We start from the raw sequence: 15,883 nt of genomic DNA on the forward strand, positions 1-15,883 counted from the left end.
CGAAGGGCAGGGGCGTTTCTCCAGTGCCCAGCCCAGAGCCCAGCATATGCCAGGTCCTCTGCTCATGAGCAGGAAGAACCTCAGAAGAGGATGATGTCCTGGGCTCTTACCTGTCTGAGGACACCCTGCAGTTCCTTGCTGGACCACATGTCAGACAGGAGAAGCCGGGCAGCTTCTGCGGCCTTGGGTGAGGCACTGGGCAGGTGAAAAGTGCATTTGTGAGATGAGATTCCAGGAGGCGTGAGAAGGAACACCCTCTTCCCTCCCACCCCCACTGCCAGGGACTGGACACAGGGGAGGCCTCAGAGGAGGCCTCAGGTGTGCAAAAGAGAGGAGCCCCATTGGGGTGTGGTGAGCCTGGTCACCCTACACAGTGGGCACAACCCCATGACCCTGCCCACCTAGAGCACCCCAGGACTCTCCTCAGGGGCCATGAGGGGGCAGTGCTCTTCCACTCCAGTCCCCAGCCTTGTCCTGGGAAGAGGCAGCCCCACAGAATAGGATAAAGTCCCTATTCAGTTGGACCTGCTGCCCCATGCCTCCTGCTGGCCCAGTGTGTTGCCTCTTCCTTCCGTGCAGCCCTGGGGCCTGGATGCTGGACCCTTCGCTCCACGCACTCTCAGCTTCTGGAACTTCTCCTCCATTCAAGCCTCCCCCGTCCCTGGCTCCCCCTGCCCTGGGTGCTATCCCTGCTCCATGGAGAGCTGCGGGACTGCCTCCTGCTGTGCAGGGTGAGGAGGGGCTCTGACTGGGGCGCAGCCTGTGGGAGCACCCCCCGCCCACCTGCTGCGGCACAGGTTGATGATGTTGTTGAGCATGCTGCTGGAGAAGTACTGCTTGGCCAGCTGTGGCTGCGAGGCCATCAGGTTCCTCACGGTGTAGCAGGCCGAGGATAAGATGTCTTCAGAGTTGTTGGTATTGCCAGTGTGGCTGGTGAGGAGCCTGGTCACCTCTGGGAACACCTGGTTCCCTGGGAGAGGAAGGAGTTGGGGCACAGGGTCAGGATGACTGGGGAAGGAGGGGCTGAGGGGTTCCCTCTGGGGCCACACTCTTGGATAGCCTTCTGCCAGGCTCTGAGCCAGGGGGCCCTCAGGGCTTCCTGGCAGCTCAAGCTCAGGGCTCAGAGACCCAGATAGGACTTTTGCAGATCTGCTCCCAGCCCTCAGGTGACAGGCTCCCCACTCCTGTCTCCACACCTGTCTTTGGCCTGCTTCCTTTCCTGGAAAGCTCATCCCAGGGAATGGCTTAAAAGATGACCTTCAAGCAGGCTTTGAATTGCAGGGAGCCTGCCATGTCTCAGCTAGAGGGGGAGGAGAGAGAGGGACCTTACCCATCACTCTGTGCAGCACAGGGTGGCGGGACATGTTGCTCAGGAGGGAGGCTCCAGACCGCACCACATCAGAGTTGCCAGATTGCAGGAGGCGGGCAATTTGTGGCAGGCCCTTTTCCTTCAGCCCAATCAACTGGCTCATGCCACTGGACATCTAAGAGAGAAGGAGCAGTTAAGGAGCTAGCCTGTGGCTTCCCCGGCACCATGGCAGGCAGCAAGGGGCAAGGAATCCCAAAGGCAGACATCCCAGAACGCTTTCTCTTTCATGTTGGAAGCACTGGCAGACACAGAAATCTGCTCACATGTGGGTAACAACAGAAACCTAGGCTAACATGCACCTCCCCTTTCCCAGCCCTGATCCTCTCTCCCGGATCAGCCTGCAGACCAGATGGGTGGAGAGAGGGAAGTTTCTTTTCCCCTACTCATAGTAACCCAGAGTCAGCTTCTAGACTAACCCAAGTGTCCAACGCTGCTCTCTCACCCCACTGTCTCAGCGCTGCCCCCATTATGTCTCCCCATACTATCTGCCCATGTGAAACTATACGGTCAAGGGTATTTGTCAGTTATACAGCTGGCCTTCTTCTTCCAACTTTCTTACCTCTTTAGAATCCAACACATATTTGTTGAGGGCTTGCTTGAGAAAAGAGGGCTAAGAAAGGGTCTGGGCCCACATGGAGACAGAACTGGGGTCCCCTAGAGGTAGCCCAGTTCACCCAGACCTCTAAGCAACAGAGCCACCCCAAGTGTAACAGGTCTAGGTTGATTTGGCGTTCTCAGAGCTGCCCAGCCTCACTCCTCACGGCCACAGAAGTTCTCTGCCCTTGGTCCACTCTAGTGCTGCTGCTGCTCGGTTCCCTTGTCTTAAGTAAAGCTGGAGAACAGTTGGCCATCTGGCCCATCTCAACTCTTCTTGATTGCAAACAGGTTTCCTCTGGCTTTGCCCCATATCACTGTGCCCTCAAAGCTACATACATTTGGCCTTAACATCTGCACGAATTCTGTCCAGTCTTCTCTGGACCTGCTTGGACCCTAAACCCTCTTTTTCCACCTTTGTCAGTTCAACAAATGGGAAACTCCTTTTGCCAAACACCCTCTCCACCCCATTCCCTAACCTCAAGCAGAACCCAGGAGGCCAGCCAGGGACCAGGAACCATGTGCCCAAGAGGGTTGTGTGGGCGTGGACAGAATCCAGCGTTAGTGGGCCCACCCACTCTGCACCCCCCAGCAGCTCCTAAAGGGCAGAGGTGTTTCCCCAGTGCTCAGCCCAGAGCCCAGCATATGCCAGGCACTCTGCTCACAGGAGGCTCCGAAGCCAGGGGACAGGCTGGGGGGAAAAGGAGGGAGCGGAGCCTGGACGGTGGCTGGAGGATGGGGCCACTGCGGGAGAGAAGGTACAGCCCCACTCACCAGCCCCTTGCTGGCTGTCAGGTTCTGCAGGGCACCTGCACAGGCCTCCAGGGTGGCATCTTTCTTGCTTTTGCCCATGAGGTTCAGGTAGGTGCGGATGGCATCTGAATGGTACAGCCAGCCACTGCCCTTGGGGTTGGTCTCTTCCTCGGGCAGGGGGCAGTCGTAGTTGTTGTTCTGAAGAGAAAGAGCAGGTCGGGGGGTCAGTGGGAGCCTCATGAGAGGACACAACCCAGGCATTCTGTCCCTGTTTCCCCAGCCTCAGGGTCGTGGTTCCAGACAGGGTGAGCTGAGGAAGCGCCTGCGGAGGCAGGGAGCCTAGGACAACCCCGCTGCACCCCTTTCCTCTACGCACTGCAGCAGCTCCATGAGATGCAGGAATGGGCCATTGTCTTCCAGACCATCCCAGGATGTGGGAGAAGAGAGCATCCTGGCATCTTGGGAGCTGTGCCCCAGGGCAGCCTTGGCCCAAACCTTCCAGATACGTGGGGCTGCTTTGGGCTCTCCCATCATGATGCTTCCTTCTCTTCCAGACTCAGACAGTAGGTTTGACCCAGCCTGGGCCAACAGGGGTGGTCTGGGACCTGGATTCCACAGCTGGGCCCAGTGAAAGAGGCCTGACTACCCATCCCCGGCAGTCTTCTGCTTCTGGGGAAGCCTGGGAGAGCTCAGGAGATGTTGGGAACCAAGGCCAGAAAGGGTGAGAGTTCTGGCTTTCCTCAGATTCTCAAGGGCAAGGGAGAAGATGGGGGAGACTTGATCCATTATACAGTAAGAAAGACCAAGGCCTGCAAACAGAGGGCTGGAGTTTTAGACCTCTAAGGTGGTCTGAGCCCTTACACTTCCCAGAACAGATTCCCCCTTGTGCAAGATGAATGGCCTCTACTCAGCTCCTGGCATGCAGCATGAGCCCCAGGCCAAGGCGTCAGCACGGGCCTGTCCCTTAGGGCTGGTTTCAGGCTCCAGGAGGGCCCAGAGGAAAGGGCAGATGAAGCACTGGCTCCTGGTGGGATGCTCGATGGGGCGGGCCCTGGCCCTGCCAATGCTGTACTCACCATCATCTTGTCACTCTTGTTGCTGAAGCAGCCAGTGGAGGACTTCTCGGTGTAGGTGTTGCGGGCGTTATACTCCAGCTGGCGGTAGCGGGTGGGCACCTCAGCATCCAGGCGGTAGGAGAGGTTGTGCAGGACACACATACAGTTTTCCACAGACTGGGGACCAAGGAAAGGCATGGGCCTGAGCCTCTGCCCAGCCAGACAGGCTCCTGGCCTACCACCTACCCTAACTAATAAGAGAGCAGAGGCACCTGGGCTGCATCGGGAAAGATGAGCGCAGGCACCACCACACTCTCAGCCTGGAAAGTCTTCCAGGGCTACCTCTGGGACCTGAGTTTGAATCTGTCATTTCCTCGCTGCATGAACTTGACTGGCCTCACTTCTCTGGGCCTCAGCTATCTCAACCGTAAAATGGGACTGCATTCATCCACTTCACTAGGGTATTGGGAAGATGATACAGAGAAAGCACTTATCATAGGGCCTAGCATGCAGTAGGACTGCTATGGACAACATGCCAATGGGTAGACTGGGATGCTGAAGAATGTGTCTTTTTTCCCAGAACAAACTCCTCCAGAAGAAGCCCCATGCCTCTAGATTCCAAAGCCATCTAGTGCCCCCATCATTCCTTCTTCCTATGGGCCAGTCCTTAGCTGTCAATGCCAGCGGTGCTAAGTCAACAAACAGCAGCACCTGGAACCCAGGGCTTCATCCTGGCATGGGCCCAGATCTTTGTCAATCTCCTTTGGCAAACCTCCAGGACTAGGGTTTGGGGGCAGCAGATTTACCCTTCTAATGATGTTTGGCCCTTGCTGGGGCCTAAGGGAATCTGACTTCCAGGGCTTGGGGTTACATAGGTGTTGGGGATGTTGTGCCCAGAGCAGAAAAGCATCTTGCCAGTTGGAACCAGGCCGAGCAGCCCAGCGTCACTGCTCTCCTCTGCGACCCTGCTGCTGTTTCCAGTGGAGGGAGCAGGAGATAAAATCCCTCCTCACGGAAACTGTGCTGAGAACCCAGATGCTGTGATGCCAGCCAGTCTCCTGGCGGTCTGGGGCCTGCTGGACCTCACTATCTCCTGAGCCACTGTCCTGCCATGGTGGGGACATCTCAGCCTTCTGTTTATCTGCCCTCCACGATTTTGTTTTCTCTCTGTTTGTGCTGTGTGTCCAGAAGTCCAGAGAGGGCAGGAAGGTGACCCTGCCAATGGCTTTTCTGGGAGGCAGTGGGAAGATAGCAGTGGCAGAAAGAGTCTCATCTCAGGGGGGACACTAAGCCCTGGGGGCACCAGTATGGATTCCTCGGGGCTGTGGGGCAGGGCTCGGGGCCTCAGGACAGGGCTCGGCACCGCCAGTGAAGTGCAGCCAGCAGATACTTGCTGGGAGCTTCCTCTGTGCCAGGCCCTCTTCGTGTTTTCCTTATTAACTAATCGAGCCTTTCAGACAACCCATGAGTTGATATGATTATGACCATTTCCATTAGAGTGAAGAGTGAACTGGGGAACAGAGAGATGAGGGAAGCAGCTGCATCGACTACACTTCTAAGTGAGGGAGAGTGGATTTGCATGGGCACGCTGTCCTCAGAGCCCACCCCTGTAGCCACACTGGGCCCTGCATCCAGATGCCCCTTCTACCACCCCTGGCTCTGTGCTACTGTCTTGTCACTGGGCCAGGCCTCAAAGGCACCCAGAAAACGTAGGGGTCTGGGCCTAGGGGTCAGGGTGCCACCAGGGGATGCACTCACCTTGTCGTCACAGCGGCTGGCCGCTACACAGTTCTGGACATAGGCCATGAGGGAATCAATGAGCCCTGAGTAGTTACGCATGGTCTGGCGGCCTGCATCGGCCGAGCTCAGGTTCCTGGGGAAGAGAACAGAGAGTGGGAGAGGGCAGAGAAAGGGGGAAGAGAGAACAGGAAAGGTAGATACAAGAAAGTGTGGTGTGGGACAGGAAGGAGAGAGAACAGGCAGGGGAGGGGAGGGCAGAGAGGAGACGACGGGGTGGAGATTGGAAGTTGTAGTAGGAGGAAGGAAGGAGAAGAGGAAAGGGAGGAAAGGAATGAAGGAAGGAAAAGATGAAAAAAGAAGGAAAGAGAAACCATTTAGCCAATTCCGCCTGGCCCTGGCCGAGACTGAAATGAGGGCTCATTTGCACTCAGTTCTTCTCCTCCTTCACTCTGCCCAGTAACTTTATAACTGGCAATGGCTCCATGTGGCAATGGTCCCTCTGCAGCTGCAGCCCAAGGCCCACACCCTGCTACTAGCAGCCGTTTGTGGAACAAGAGCCAGAAGCTCCCACATGCCCAGTCTCTTTCTGTAGGGCAGGAAGAAGCTCTGCTGATGCTGGATCAGAAGTGGAGCTGGGGGTGGCCAGGCTGGGCACCAGAAGCTCTCTCTCCACCCAAGCCGTGTTCTGCCCCTAGCAGTAGGCTCATTCCCAAGCAATCTGGGCTCATCAGCCTGGTGCAGGTGGGGTGTGGCTGCTGTTGCTACCAATAGCACATCAACCCCATAAAACTCTTAATTACCCTCACTTTTCATCTCCCCAGCCTCTCTGCTTCCTGGAGGCTGCTACTGGAGGCTGGCAGGGAGAAACACAAGTTGAGACACAGAGGCACATGCCAGCTGCACCCACCACTCTGGGGGGGGCGGTTCTCAGGAGCTGGGAAAGACAACTCCCATTAAAGCGAGCTGGGACCCTAAAAGGGATCCTGCTCCAGGGTTCCAAGCCCTGTACAAGCCGCCCCTCCACACCTACCCCTCTCACCAGCTTGTAAACCTCTGGTTCTAGAACAAGCCCTCCCACCAGCCCCACAGGAGCTTTGCCACACCCTGGCACGGAACTTAGGCAACTTTGGGCGAAGCAGTGCTATCTTCATGCCAATGAACATGGCAAACAGTTTTAACACCACAGCTGGGAAGTGACTCATTAGCAACCCATCGGTAGACTTTTGTCTAAAAGAACACTCTTCAAGATAGCACAAGAAATGCATTTTTTCATGGGGTGGAGGAGGGAAATGGTTGAACCAGTTTGGATATTCAGATCCAGGCATTTCACACTCAGATTCCTGATTAATGTCCGCTGCATTCTCTCAAAGCGGGTGGTAGGGTCCTGGGCCTTATCCAGATCCAGGGAAGTTAGGAAGGTCTGAGTCCCTGTGTCTTGCAGCCTGCCCATAAGAGCGAGTGCCAGGTTGTCTGTTATGTTCTATGCACTGGCTGAATGTTGGCTGAGATGGGGCTGTCTGGGGAAGGACCCGAGGCTGGCACAGAAAGACCCCATGTATCTTCTTCTCTCACCTCAAGCAGCCTGTGGCATTGAAGAAGACCTCAGGGTCCACCACTTCCCGGGACATGTTGCTATTGCCATCGCACCAGCCAGAGAAGGGGATGATGACGCGGTCGGCCAGAACAGGCAGGGCGTCGGCAATGAGCTCCTCCTTCAGCTCGTCAGTGGAAGACAGGTTCCAGAGCAGTCCTGGGGGGCAGAGACCATCATCCCAATTTGTGCCAGGCTCAGGATGCCCTAGGGACCGAGGTAACAGCCCCAGCCTGGACTCTAGCAAATGGGCCCTACTGAAATGTCACCTTCCAGGTAGCCCTGGTCTATAGAACCTATTGTCTGACTGTTTCATGAGACCATTTCTCAATGTTCCAACCAGACTGAAGGTTCCTTGAGGGCAGGGAACATCTCAGAGTTCTCTGTCAAGGCCAAAATTATGCATGTGGAAAGTGATCAAAAAACGTTTGATTGATCAGTGGTTTTTAGTGTAAATTTTAGCACTTGGAATCTTCTAACGCAGTCTCTTTTCCATCTAAAAGTTATTCCAGAAATACTTATCAATTGTTACTCTGTACATGGTCTGATCTTCCCAGTCCAATTCTAGGTCTTCATGGTGACCTCTTCCTCTTGTGCCCCCCACCTTGAGTGCTTACCATATTTCTTGAACACAGCGTAGGTGCTTAAGACCTGTTAACCCCTTCCCCCTTCAGTCTTACTCTCTTTCCATCACCTGGGAATCCCAGGACTTGTGGAATATGGATCTTGCCTGGACATCAGCCTTCCTCCTTTTGCTCTTTAACCTCAAAAAGATGGTGGCCCCTTGTGTGTGTGCACACCACCCAAGGTCACCCTCTGGATACCCCTAATTGGTCCAAGGCCAGTGTCACTAAACTCTCAGGATATTGGCCCTGGGTCAAATCTGTACAGCTGTGTCTTGGCCCAGCCTGGAGAGGTTGACTTGCACGCCAGTCTGGGGCCATAGCCAGTGGCCTTGCACAGCCCCCACGCTGGCTCTCCATGGCTGTGGCGTCCTACCGGTCAACTGCTTCTGGATCTCGGCGTTCCCAGTTCTCCTCAGGAGGGTGACTGCCTCGCGGATCCCATTCTGCCTCCGGGTCTCCAGCTTGTTGGTGGTGCTCCTGAACACCAGGTTGCGCAGGGCCCCTGCCGCGGCCTGCTGGACGTTCTGGTTGGGGCTGCGGAGGAGGTCCACCAGCTTGCAGATGCCTCCCAGCTGATAGACCTGCCAGGAGAGAGTCGCCACACTGCCTGGTCAAGGGAGATGAGGCTGATCTAGTTATTGTCTACTCAAAGCTGATTTTTTTTTTTCAGACCAAAAAATCTATCAGTTCAGAAATATTCAAGTCTACCAAAATAAATAAGCAGTGTGAGGTCATGATAACTGACCCAGACCAGGAGGCGAAAGACCTGGATGCAGATCCTAGCTCCCATATCCTAGCTCCCATATCCTAGCTGGGAGACCCTCAGCTAGGGTCCCTCCTCTTTCCTGAGTCCTGCTTTCTTCCTCTGGAGAATGATGGTGAGGACCTGACAAGAAAGTGGATGTAAATACATTTCAAAACCCTAAAGCAGAACACAGACATAGAAACGGATACGATCTTATCCGGGACTCTGGGAAACACGTTTCTGACTACATCCTTGGGCTGAACTGAAGAGCCCTGTAGTGTCCTTCCCACCAGCAAAGCTTTGGAGGCATCAACAGGCCCTGTTTTCTACCGTAAAATGCCTGGAGAGAGAAGGGGAGTGGGAGAGAGGAAGCGGGCAGGAGGGCAGGAGTTGAGAGGTGGGGAGCAGTCATGTTCTTTAGTGGGATTTGAGAAAGGGGGTTTCTGTTGAACCTATGGCTGGCATTGAAGTATCTCTTCCACGACCAGTGGAGGAAGTGTACATGCCTAATGTCCACTTAAACAGAGGGCTTTGCTCTGCAGAAAGTTAAGATGCCCAGCTCTAACCTTGGGCAATGTGAAGGACCCTGGCAGCTGGGCAGGGCAAGAAGAAGCCAACTGCAGATGCCCCCACCCATCTCTAAGAGCAGAGTCAGGCTGATACACCCAGGCCCTGCGCAGGCCCACCAAGGAGGAAGGTATGCAGCAAGCTACCTGTTGCTTGGCAGATTCATCCTGGAAGCAGGTATGCTGGATGTAATAGGCCCCAATGGCCTGGTACTTCTCATCCTGGGAGCTCAGGTACTGCACAGCCTTGGGGATGGTCAGCCCACTGCACTCGATGTCCTCACTGCAGATCCTGTGAAGAATGGGCAGTGGGGGTGGTTACAGGGTGGGCTGGGAGCCCTGCTGAGGGGGCTCAGAATTCCTCCTGGTACACTAAGCTGCCACAGCCTAATCGCAGTCTGGACCCACCTGGAGAATACCCCTGGGAACGGTTCCTCTCCTCCAGAGAAGGGAAAGCTACACCCACTGGATGTTGGGTGGATTTGCCCCATGTGAGAATAGTGAACCCCTGGATTTGCCCCATGTGAGAATAGTGAACTGGATTTGCCCCATGTGAGAATAGTGAACCCCTGGTCACAGTTAATGTCCAAGCAGGTATGTTATCTCTGCACTGAGGAAAAACTCCTCTCTATTCCCTGAGGGGAAGCTTCCCACCCACCTTGCCATCTCTCTTGTTTGTGCCTGGTATTAGGAAAATGGAAGACAATGGCCATGATCCCATCCATCCATCCATCCATCCATCCATCCATCCATCCATCCATCCATCCATCCATTTGTCTATCCATCCATCTATCCATCCATCCGTCCATGCATCCATCTATCCACCCATCTGTCCATACATCCATCCATTCATCCCTCCATCCAACCATCCATACATCCATCCGTCCGTCCATCTATCCATCCCCAAGTCCAGCTGGGCTTACACAAAAATTTTCACATCTATCCTTTCTTCCCATTCTTACAGCCACCAATTTCCTGATCTTGATCACTTTAATGGCAGCAAGGGACTGCCATATTTGGCTTTCTTCCTCAAGCTCCCCCATCTAAAATTCTTACCCTTTTTACTAGATAAGTGGTCCTAAAACCCTGTTCACTGTGTTGTTCTCTAGCTCAGAAACCATCAGTGGCTTCTCCATACTTCAGGTTCAAGTTTAAACAGCTTAGCCTGATATCCAGGGGCAGGTATTGGGTTGAATCATAGGAAATGTCTGTAGTCAACCTTTTTTGAGCCATAAAACCAGACATTTCATATGTTTTAACCTAATAACCTGGCTGCACTATGAATATTCCCCAGCCCCTATCCAGGGTCTGCTCCAGCAAGACTGTCCCCTTCACTGGACCCTGGCCAGGTCTCAGGCATGCCTCAAGGCACGCCACTGGCCCTGCTGAAGCCCCACCTCTGTGAAGCGTTCCTAGGGAAGGGAAACCTGTCTTCTAAGAACCTCTCCAGTTCCCTTGGTGTAGAGTCACAGGGTGGTGACTGGCTGTGTCCAGCATTCAGAGAGGGAGCCCTCTCCTCATGCTTTAACATACCTGGTGGTCAATAAATAATCATGGTTTTAGCTACAGCAACCCAACTTCATTTCTAAGAAAACCACCTGAGGAGCAGAGCTCTCTGGCACTGAGTTAGTAGAACTGTTGCCTGCATTGAGAGAAGGTCACTGCATTCATCAGTAAAATGGCTTGACACTCATCCCTTCCATATCTCACCTAGAACCTCCACTCAGGGTCTCTGGTTGGGGCAATGAGCTGAAGCCAGAGGCTGCCCTGATCAGCCTCTAAGAGAGAGTGGTTTCTAAGTTCTTCTCCAGATCATCCTAAATACGCCTTACAGCCTTCAAGTAGTTAGGAAAAGTCTAGCTCTACAATGGGGTCCTGCTTGTTTTCAGAACAGTGTGGTATTGGTAGGGAAGAGCACAGGATGGAGAGCCAGCTGTGTGGCCTTGGACAAGCTGCTTAACATCTCTGTGCCTTGTTTTCTCCTCAGGAATATTCATGCCTGCCTGGTGAGGGGTGTGAGGATTAAAGACAAAGAATGCAAAGCTCCTGAGGCTCTCTGAAAAGGAGTTAATTGTGTAACTCCAGAACAGCTCTGGGTTGTCCCTATCAGGGTTGCTGTTCCCTGCACTCGCCAAAGAGTCTGGCATGTAGTAGATGTTCGGCAAACGTTTGCCAAACAAATAACAATGAGCAGTAGGTGGTGATGAAGGACAGTTCAAAGGTTCAGGGAGCCCCCAGCACCGAAGGGCAGGCTCAATGCCACTCACAACACCTCTGCGTCTATGGTTCCTAACGGTGCACCCTATTCAGTGTCCTTTATTCCCTCTGGGTGATGGCCATCAACATCTATGCACAGGAGTTGTGCTCCATTCTGTAGCACTAGATCATGAAGCCCCATGAAGTCCCTCAGGGTTTTTGTTGTTGTTGTTGTTTGTTTGTTTGTTTGAGACAGAGTCTCACTCTGCTGCCTGGGCTGGAGTGCAGTGGCACTATCTCAGCTCACTGCCACCTCCACCTCCTGGGCTTAAGTGATTCTCTTGCCTCAGCCTTCTGAGTAGCTGGGACTACAGGCGCCTGCCACCATGCTTGGCTAATTTTTGTATTTGTTTGTAGACATAGGGTTTCATCATGTTGTTCAGGCTGGTCTCAAACTCCTGAGCTCAAGCACCCTCTACCCACTCCTGCCTCAGCCTCCCAAAGTGCTGGGATTACAGGTGTGAGCCACCACACCCAGGCCATGTCCCTTAGTTTTTATGTCTATTCATCCTATTTGTCTTTTGGATTTACAGGTTATGTTTTAGGTTATGTTGTAACATAACCTAAAACCCATTCTTTTCCCATCGTCCGTACAGGGGCATATTCCTTTGATCTCTCAGAACATGGATAGAGATTTACATACCTAAGATCAAAGGTTCTCAAACTCTAGTGTAAATCAGAATCACTGAAGGGCTTGTTAAAATACGCATTGCCGGGCCCCTTTCCCAGTGTTAGGGTGGGTCCCCACATGAGCATTTCTAACAAATTCCTGGGTGATGCTGATGTTGCTGGTTGGAGGAACACACTTTGAAAACCATTAACCTCCCTCTGTTCATAAACTGTGACCTTTAAAACCTACATAGTCGATGTCTGTTTCAGTTTCACTCTAAGAACTTCTTGAGGTCAAGGGCCCATCGGGCCAGGTTCTCCCCATCAGGGAGTCCATCACATCAGGGACAATGAACTCCCCAGGGACAGATGCTATGTCTCTCCTGTCATCCCAGGAGATCTTTGCAGGGTGCAGTCAGGCTAAGGGTGTGTCTCCCCACTGGCCCTCCTGGCTCCCCAACCCAGCCCAGCAGCACTCACTTGGAGCTGGCCCTAGAGTGGCTGAAGGACAGGTCCTTATTGCAGGAGATGGGCGGGACATACACGGGGTCCTGCTTGGAGGCACAGGAGGGTGGGCGCACAGGACACTTCTTCACGGCCTTCTGACCACTGCAGGTGCTGTAAAAGCTGTAGCGGTTCTGGGTGGTCTTGTGGCCCTTGCTGCCCAGCGTGCCCTTGCGCAGGGTGCCCCGTGGGTCACAGTAGAGGTCGGGCTCACTGCGGCTCGCCTTGATTTTCTGCATGAAGCAGATGTCACTGCCTGCTCCGGTGGTGTTACAGCTGCCCCGGGGATAGTGTCGGCTCCAGTTCTCCATCTGGCTGTAGGAGCTGAAGCGCCTGTTGTCAGGCTCCCGCTTGAGGGTTCCATTGTAGATCTGGCCAGGGAAAGGGAGAAATAGTTCAGTCAAGGTTCCTAAATGGTGGTCCTGGATCCAGCAGGGCATGAGATACAGCCCTCCCCAGCCCCCATAATAACGCTCAGAGAATCCCAGAATGTTTGGCGTGGAAGGAACCTGAGCCATCATCTGATATATTACTTTTCTGACTGCAGACTGTGACGCATTATGGATTATAAAGTCAATTTAGAAGACTGTGACCATCATTTTTAAAAAGATGGAATAGAATAATATATCCTGGAATATAAAATATCAGAGTGCAGTGCAGGTAGTAAAGTCACACATTGTTTTGTGAAACAGTGTATGGGTACTGGATTGCAACATACAATGCATTTATTACTGTGAATTGCTGTCAAAAAAGTTTGACAACCTCTGATCTAATCCCACATGGTACAGTCCAGGAGGGGGAGTTGGAGGCCCAGAGAAAAGTGACCTTCTAGTAGTCACTCAGTGAGGAAAGGATAAAACCCAGACTTGAGCCTGGGTCTCCAAGCCCTATGCCATTCCCAGACACCAGCAGCTTCTCACATAGCCAGTCTTCTTTGGCCCCTTATACTCAGCACACAGAAACTTCTATTCTGGCCAGACTGTTTTCTACTGTTCTTTTCTGCTAGACTCTTCATCTTGCCTCCCCTCTTCCAGGACAAGAAGCAAAGGGTAACAGATCACCTCAAAGGCCAAACAGGGACAATATTCCTGCTCCCTGGGCCCTTTCACAAGGGACTGTGAGCTAGGGGCCTGCTTGCACACATGGAGAGAGGCCTGGGGCTGCAGGGTTGGGTACAGGGAGGGCCTCCTGGGCTTTGTTGTCAGGCTGGCAATGGGGAGAAGCCTGGGCAGAGGCTCAATTCAGCATGAAAACATACAACAGACAATGAGGTGCCCCAGGGGCTCTGTGTGAGCCCAAGTGGGGAGTTGGCCTCCTTGGGACGAGCCTGTGAGGTTGGAGACTTGGTGAGAATTAGCTCTGGAACAGAACTCTCCGAGGAGGACTTTCCCAGGAGCTCACAAGCTGGTGGGTCTGACCTGCTCCAACTTGTTCTCAGAGTAGGGGATCAACATCGAGTCTGATAAAAAATGTCTTCACACAGGTGCTGACTTGGGACTCACCTTTGCTGGGATGGGCCAGGGCCAAACCCAGCAACCCAGGGCCTGCCTGCCCACCCCTGCCCCTCCCTGAGAGAGGGGGGGAGAGAGAGAGAGAGAGAGAGAGAGAAAGGAAGAGAGACAGAGAGAGAGAGTATATGTGTGTTTAGAGGAGGTCGTTAGGCAACTGGGTAATTCCCTTCCACACCAGATCTAGCCATACAAGGCTGGGGAGGGGCTGACACTCAACTTGGTCCTTTTTCATCTCTGCAGGGAGTCACAGACAGCAGGAAACTCCCATGGTTTGAGCTCCCAGAAAGACTGGGTGTCAAACCACCAGTCAGAAGTTGCATCCAAAACTCAGAAGCCACAGACTGTTAACCTTGGCGATGGCCTGCTCATCTCCTTCATCCACACACACAGCTGTGTACTCAGGCAGGCACAATTTTCTTCCCCAAACTGGGTCAAACCAACCTACCCCAAAGAGAACTGGTGTCTGGTTGTTGGGAGAGGCGTAGATGGACAATCACAAGGCATGGGGAGAGGAGCTGGGCAATTTTCTGAGCATCTGGGTATGGAATGCGTGTCCTGCAGATTACAGGCAAAATATGCCATGAAAGCCTTTATAAATGGCCACACCCTCCATTCTCCTCTCAGGGGAAGGAAGGTGGCAGATGACAACACGGAGGGGGAAGCCCAGCATTGCCAAAGGGCGAAGAGCCAGCTAAGCCTTAAATGGAAACACAACAAGGAGCACCCTTGTTCTCCGTAAAGGACACGCCTGGACGTCATCTCAGACACCTGATGAGAAGCCCAAACGCTCATCCTGGCCCAAACCCAGCAAAGATGTGATCATGCTGATTGAGCCTCTCAGTGGCTTTGGGCTTTGCTTTCGTGTGCTGGGAAAAGGAGCAGCTAGCAGCCTTGCCAAGTCTCAGCCAGGGTGGGCTGCCCACAGGAAATGCGCACTGGCTGCACCCACAGGGGAGCGGGCAAGGTAGGGAAGGCAGGGACGTCCCCGTAGGACTGCATTTCCCAGCCTCCCACCGTCAGCCACACCCCAGTGGCATCACGAATTCCTGGGAATTCCACCCCAGCTCCTAGTGTCATGGTGCTGGTGGGCTGTGCTGCCTGAGGACAGCTGAGTATGACTCTTTCCAATCATCATGGCCTTTTGCTGTCACTTTGACAAGCAGGAGTAAAGTCTCCTCTCATTAGACCCCATCCTCCCCAAGTACCATGAGGGGGCCTGGATTCCCTCCAAGGCATGAGGAGGTGAACTGCTACCAGCTCTCCCTGCACAAATGGCCTGGGACCTGAATGAAGCCTGCAGCCTTGGAGACTGAAATGGCAGCAACTGCCTGGGAATCGAGGTGCTTCCTCCAGTTCACTGGGCTGAGACCTACAAAGTGGAGGAAGACCCAGGGTCAAGAACACAGACTCTGGAGCCAGCCTGCCCTGGCCTTGTCAGTTGCCCAGTGCCTCAGTTTTTCCATCTGTAAAACTAGTATAATTATACCCAACATAGAGGATTGTTGGGAGAATCCAATGAACTAATGTTAGAAAAGCACTCAGGACGGTCCATGACGTGAGTGTTTGCTCAGTAGGGACATCGTATCCCTCTGACTCTTAGATTGGGCACAGGTTGGCTGCCTTAGGACTTGGTTCCTAAAGGAGAGATTGTATGTCACCAGTGACATACCTAAAGGAGCTACCAGGTGTCATAAGAGGGAGGATGAACCCAGGAAGCCAAGACAGTCCAGGAAAGGTGTGTGCACCAGTATCAGAGCCCCATGCTAGTCTCACCCCACAGACACAAAACAGTTCTAAATACGTCTCAGAAAAGTGGAGGAGAATGGTCTGCCCAGATGGAGCACCTCGAGTGAAGCCAGGCTTTATCACAAATGATGCAGTGTTTCTTTACGTGGGTGCTGTCGGCACCTGAGGCAGAACAGTTCTTTGTATAGGCTGTCCCAAGCATCCCAGGATGTTTAGTG

The 15,883-nt window shown here is 53.4% G+C and overlaps 2 protein-coding genes across 2 annotated transcripts in view; one reads left to right on the top strand and one right to left on the bottom strand.

The window, feature by feature from the left end:
- TMEM9 (transmembrane protein 9) overlaps nucleotides 1-15,883 on the top strand; it is a 229,527-nt gene that overhangs the window by 46,986 nt on the left and 166,658 nt on the right. The window lies entirely within an intron of this gene.
- Nucleotides 1-15,883, bottom strand: part of PKP1 (plakophilin 1) — a 49,831-nt gene that overhangs the window by 7,366 nt on the left and 26,582 nt on the right. The window contains exons 3-12 of the mRNA XM_050764949.1: nucleotides 12,385-12,779; nucleotides 9,187-9,331; nucleotides 8,102-8,309; nucleotides 7,084-7,261; nucleotides 5,530-5,644; nucleotides 3,793-3,948; nucleotides 2,738-2,914; nucleotides 1,331-1,484; nucleotides 784-970; nucleotides 111-195 (exon numbers count right to left, since the gene is read on the bottom strand). Coding sequence (XP_050620906.1) covers nucleotides 111-195; nucleotides 784-970; nucleotides 1,331-1,484; nucleotides 2,738-2,914; nucleotides 3,793-3,948; nucleotides 5,530-5,644; nucleotides 7,084-7,261; nucleotides 8,102-8,309; nucleotides 9,187-9,331; nucleotides 12,385-12,779 — 1,800 coding nt within the window. The remainder of the gene's footprint in view (nucleotides 1-110; nucleotides 196-783; nucleotides 971-1,330; nucleotides 1,485-2,737; nucleotides 2,915-3,792; nucleotides 3,949-5,529; nucleotides 5,645-7,083; nucleotides 7,262-8,101; nucleotides 8,310-9,186; nucleotides 9,332-12,384; nucleotides 12,780-15,883) is intronic.

This window comes from Macaca thibetana, chromosome 1 (genome assembly GCF_024542745.1).
Source record: "Macaca thibetana thibetana isolate TM-01 chromosome 1, ASM2454274v1, whole genome shotgun sequence".
In the NCBI taxonomy this organism is placed as follows: Eukaryota; Metazoa; Chordata; class Mammalia; order Primates; family Cercopithecidae; genus Macaca; species Macaca thibetana.